General features: G+C 40.2%; 1 protein-coding gene across 1 annotated transcript in view; it reads left to right on the plus strand.

Annotated features, from left to right (window-relative positions):
* The window catches only part of ATXN2L (ataxin 2 like), a 235148-nt gene extending 230981 nt beyond the window's left edge, over positions 1-4167 (plus strand). The window contains exon 23 of the mRNA XM_029607113.1: positions 3652-4167. Coding sequence (XP_029462973.1) covers positions 3652-3701 — 50 coding nt within the window. The 3' untranslated portion in view covers positions 3702-4167. The remainder of the gene's footprint in view (positions 1-3651) is intronic.
* Positions 4168-6000: the final 1833 nt, after the last annotated feature.

Here is a 6000-nt window from a genome sequence, read left to right on the forward strand (position 1 = left end):
TCTAAGGGGCTAGTGTATAATTCCCTCCGGGTCCAGCTAGTAGCTTTGGGTTCCCTGCGCAACAGGAATCAGGGAAAGCTGCTGCCGTCTAATCCGGATGTGGCTCGTTTTCTGAAAGGGGCAAAGCATCTGCGTCCTCCGGTGCAGAAGATCTGCCCAGCATAGAATTTGAATTTGTTTCTTTGGGTGCTGTGTGGGCCCCCTTTTGAGCCAATGCAGAGGCCGACTTTGAAAGATTTAATCTTGAAGACTGTTTTCCTGTTGGCTATCTATTCGGCAAGACGAATTTCTGAGCTGCAAGCGTTTTCGTGTAGGGACCCTTTCTCTGTTTTTCTGATGATGGAGTCTCCTTATGAATGGTTCCATCCTTTTTGCCGAAGGTAGTCTCCACTTTTCACCTAAATCAGATGGTTGAGCTTCTTGCCTTTTCGAACTTGCCAGCCAATTCTTCGATGACTCGAATTTCTCTTATTGGACGTGCGTGAATCCCTTTCAGAGATCGATCATCTGTTTATCTTGTTCAGTGGAACAAAGAAGGGAAATAAGGATTCTAAAGGCACAATTGCTCACTGGTTAAAGGAGACATTAGCTTCGGCTTTCATCTGCAAGGGCCGGCCAGTGCCTGAGGGGTTATGAGCGCATTCCAGTAGGACGTAGGCAACCTTGTGGGCTGAGTGTTAGTTGCTTTCTTTGCAGATCTGCTATGCGGTGACGTGGTCTTCTCTTCACACTTTTACCAAACATTATCGCTTAGATGTGCGTGCTCCAGAGGAGGCGATGTTTGGGGAGAGTGTATTGGGCACAGGTCTTTTGGTGTCTCGCCCAGAATAGAGGGGCTTGGGTTCATCCCACTCATCTGGACTGAATCAGGGTACGAACAGGAAAGGAAAATTGTTTTTTACCTGCTAATTTTCGTTCCTGAAGTACCACGGATCAGTCCAAAGACCCACCCCCTTCTGATCAAAGATTGCCTTGCTAAGCTGATTTGAGCTGACATTTGATTTGATCAGAGTGATGAAAACTGTACATAGTTGGTATATGTTTTTTGTTAAGTAAAGGGGCCTAGTTTGCAGGGGGCTCCAACTTTAAGCCTCTGTTCACTCAAGGTTTATTGGAGATTGTTGAGGTAGACATCTTGGTTTGGGTACAGGTGAGTGCTGAGGGACTGCAGGTGGCACTCTCTGTTATCTAGCAGTGCCTCAAAACTTTGTTCTCTGCCTCTGTCAGCTGGAAGGGATGCATAAACCCATTCATCTGGACTGATCCATGGTACTTCAGGAATGAAAATTAGCAGGTCAGAACCAATTTTCCTATAACTGAGCAGGGAAAGCTAACAGTATGCTTGAGTGCATAAAGAAAGGTAGCATCAGGTCACTGGTAAGGTCCCACCTAGCGTATTCAGTTCTGAATATCAAACCTTGCAAGAACATCGAAAAGATAGTGGTAGTTCAAAGGAGGTCTGCTGAAATGGTTCATGGTTTACAGCATAAGCCCTAAAAGAAGGCCCAAGGAATTTAAAATGTACACTCTGGAGGAAAAGAGGATATGATGACTCCAAAATCATACAAGAAGGCAGCATTTACCATTTAAAAAAAAAACCTCAAAAAAAGTCATAATATATTTAATTTGGCCACAAAGCAATCAGTTGTCAGAGTGGTTTACAGTATCAAAAGGTTATATAAAACAAGTTCAAAATTAAAAACAAACATTATAAAAAAAATTTAAAAGAAGATTTAAAAAAGGACCTAAACAACTTAAAACCTTAGACAACCTGTGTATATGTTAAACTCAATAAACACATTTTAAACATAAAACCTTAAAAGTTGGAGAGAGGGCAGAAAAGGGGAAATGCATATACTTTGAATGTAGGGGGAAATGTGGAAAACAGGATTTGCATTCTGACAACCACCATCAAGGACTGAATTTCACAATCTGGGTAAACAAATATGCGTGGGGGTAGCTTGCTTATTATAACGGTTACTACCCTAAATGAATTAAGCCTGATACATCACTTTGAATGCATATACAGCACTGCTCTTTACTTCAACGGTAGGGGGAAATGTGGAAAACAGGATTTACATTCAGACAACATCCAACAAGGAATTGATCTGTGCAGTCTGGGTAACCAAGCATCGGGGTAACTTGCTTGATGCGGCGGTTACTACCCTTAACCATTAAGCCTTATGCTCACCTTTGATTCAACTCCAACATTACTCTCTGCATCAATGACAGGGGATGGCAGGAAATTTGAATCATACAGTTACCAACAAGGGCCCTGAACTTGGTTGTTGATGAAACAGATAAGTATGGGAAAATAGGTGTGGGAGCTTGCTGGGCAGAATGGATGGGCCGATTGGTCTTTTTTCTGCCGTCATTCTATGTTTGTAAATATCTTAAGTGAGAGGAATGGATGCTTCAATAGCTTACGAGTAGAGGTTATTAGTAAATAAAACCATAACAGAATGCAAGGATGCTTGAGAGAGATACAGAGGGTGGTGATGGAGAAGCATATGTTGTGGTGGGGGGGGGGGGGGGTGTTTTTTGTGAGGTATAGAATGAATATAACCATCTACCTAGAATGGTACAGGGAAGAAAGGGATTATGACCAAGCTGACTTGCATAAAGCAGTGGTATGGCTATGTTTGTTTATTATTTTTATATAACGACATTTGATCTGAGATATATCGGTTTACATTCAGGTACTGTGGGTATTTCTCTGTCCCCAAAGGGCTTACAATCTAAGTTTTAGACCTGAGGCACTGGAGCGACAGCGGGACTTGAACCCTGGTCTCCTGGTTCATAGCCCACTGCTCTAACCTCTAGGCTATTCTTCCTCCCTGCACCCAGGGACAAGTTGCAAGGAAAATCAGCATGGAGCATCAGTAAGGACTATGGTATGCCCTCTGGTATAATGGGAGGTTCAAAGTGACCTAGCATGGGCAGCAGGATAGCTTGGCTACAATCTCAAAGTAACAGCCAAAAAAAAAGAAAGCAAAAGCAACCTTGTGTAGGTAGTAAAGCTTGTACTTCTGGCAATTTGATGATCTCCCTTAGCACAGAGTGCAGTAGTAAGGGCAAGGAAAGGTAATAAAGATAGAGTAGTTTAGGTGGGGGCAACTGGGCACACTGGGCAGGTCAAATGGTCTTTATCTGCTGACACCTACTGCTTTGAAGTGCCTGAAAGGCATAATATAAATAAAATAAACGTTAAGAAGATGGTTATAGAGGGAGGAAGATATGAGAAGGTTGTAAAGGAAAAAGATCCACTGTCGGAAGGAAAGGGAATGGAGGGAGATAGGAAAAGACATTTCAAAAGAAAAAGATGAAAATAAAATGGACAGACACAGAATTTAGATGGAGAGGAGGTGAATAAAGCAGCAGAGCCTAGGGTTTGAAAAGTGTGTGATCTATCTTCTAACTGCTCACGTTTGTTCCAGAATTTTGACTTGCTGCTACAAATAAATGTTTATATAGCAGCAACTGCTGCAGAAGAACTTGGAAGCAAAATTATCTGCTATAATTATTTAAATCTATGTGGGCAGGGGCTGGCATTGGGGGGATTCTTCTGTATGTCTAGGATGGGGCTTCTCTCCATGTGTTGGGTGGGGAGATTTCTTGGTTTCTGAGATTTTGTCATCTTTCTTTTTCCAGTTCCATCTCATCCTCCCCAGCAGCTTCCATTCCACCCCTCTGGGAACTGAAGGCAGCTTAGACAGGGCTCAGGATGTCCTGATGCCGTTTCCCCAAGCCCGATCTTAGATGGCACCTGATCTACTATAGGGGTATGGAGTAGTGACCTGCCATCCAGTCCTGAAGACCTGAACGGACTGCCTCGTCACAGCCTGGCTCTGAAATCCCTCTGGTGAAGCAGGCGAAACACAGAAATCAAGAAGCATGGCAGCAAGTTTTCCTTCATTCTTTCAGTTCTGGAGGCTGCTGTGGGCAGTTGGAAAAGGAACTTCTGCAAGTCCCTTCTCACTCCTGAAACTGAGACTGAAAAGATTTTTTTTTTTTATTTTCTATTTATAAAATTTGGCTGTTAAACAGAGTTCTCCATATTCCAAACTTAAGTTGAAAAAAAAATAATGGACTACTTTTACTTTTTATTAAATAAAAATATTTAAAAAGTAAAAAAAAATAAAATTTTAAACTAACTACATTTCTGCTGTGGTGGTGGTTTTTCTAAAAGCAAAACTATACTTGGAAATGTTTTCTTAACTTTTTTTAAATAATTGTTTGCAAAGCTACATTTCAGAATTTTTTAAAATTTGATTTCATTTTGGTACATTGTTACTGAGAGGAAAATGGAAAATTAAATCATTTTGTATTGAACTGTAAATTTACATTTAAATGCAGTGTTCAAATTTCAAGATAGTTAATAGTTCAGATGGATGACCACAGACTCATGGATGAATGTTAAGCTAGGCTGAATTCATGTTATCTTATACTTCTTATTTTAAATAGAGCACTGTGCTGCTGTTGGAAACACTTATTTTGTGCTAGTAGCTGCAAAGCAATAATGTTTAAAGTGTGCTGTTGTGGGATCAAGAGGACCTCTGTGACATTGCTAACTTTTAGTGCTCCTGCAAAGAGCCCCCTTGAAGATATGTTCTGTGGTACTGATTCAGCTGTGAGGCTCTTTACTTTGGGATAGATGTAGCTCCCTTGAATGTTGCAGATAGAATTCACTTTTAAAGCACTTCACATCAGTAGAAAATATGGAACATCACTTGGTATTTCAAAGAGCAGAACAAGATGAGGTGAAGGCTGTAGTGCTCCATACATATAGCAAGTGGTGCAAGGAGAAGGTGATGTTTCTACAACTTGTACACATTTTATAAAATTAGAGAGAGTTGTTAATGCGGGGAAGAAATGATTCCTAGTGTACAAAGAGGTGAGAAAAGAATATGTAGAAATAGAACCATGAAGACTTAGGAGAATGGTGGAAGGGAAATTCTCTAAGCCAGACATTTTCATTAGTGACTCTTGAGATCATGCATGTTCATTGACTTCAACAAGACTTTTTAAAATCAGTATAAACCAGTTGGGCTGATTTGGACTGTATCAAATTACTGGCTCCATAAGAGACGTTTTTTTAAATAATTCTTTCAGTGAATAAAAAAAAGTTGCTTTACCAAAGTAGGGAATATTGGGATATTTTAAATTGAAAGTGGGGTAATTTTTACTGCAAATGTACATATTTATAAAATTGATGCCAAGAGATAGCTAACAAATAGCATTATGATGAAGAGGTGCCTCCACTCCCCGCATCATCAGGAGAAGTTGATGCAATTAATTCAGTCCTTTGCCAGTAGTTACTTTTTTTTTTTTTTTTTTTACCTTCTGTTCCTTAAATTGTCCAGACCCCGATCTTGATCCTCCTGAGCATAAAAGATAAGTGTGTGGGAGTGAAGAATGGGGGCTTTTACAAAATGGTAAGTATCACTATTAAGTAAATGTCAATTATGATAGCTAAAACTGTTAAGGAATGTTATATTTCAATTATCCTGCTACCCCAGTCCAGACAAGTGGCTTCCCCCTCCCCCCCTAGCAGATGGAGGCAGAGAACACAATTTTTCCTGTGACATCATCACAGTTACTTACATGTGGTGCAGTTACTTACAAGTGCAGAGAAACAAGCCTGTATTCTCTGCCTCCAGCAGATAGTAAAATGTACTGATGTTGAAGCAGGATTTTACTCATTAGTCTGCCTTCCCTATTGGGGTGGGGGTGGGGCTTTAAGATTTTTTTATTAAGAAAGATTTCAGATGCATACATCTAAGATACAACATTTTCATTTTTCCCCACCTGTTTCTCTCGTAACCCATCCTCTAATGAAAAACAAAGCACTAATGAAAAGAACAATCCAAAACACTCAAGTAGAATCTCTATTCCAAGGTCATGTGTCTTCTGTGCCAATTTTTGAAGGAGTCCAAAATACTGTGGAAAACACTCATTACAATAATTTTTTCCATGAAATATACATTTCCTAGCGTGTAG

This window comes from Rhinatrema bivittatum, chromosome 6, assembly GCF_901001135.1.
Source record: "Rhinatrema bivittatum chromosome 6, aRhiBiv1.1, whole genome shotgun sequence".
NCBI classification, from domain to species: domain Eukaryota; kingdom Metazoa; phylum Chordata; class Amphibia; order Gymnophiona; family Rhinatrematidae; genus Rhinatrema; species Rhinatrema bivittatum.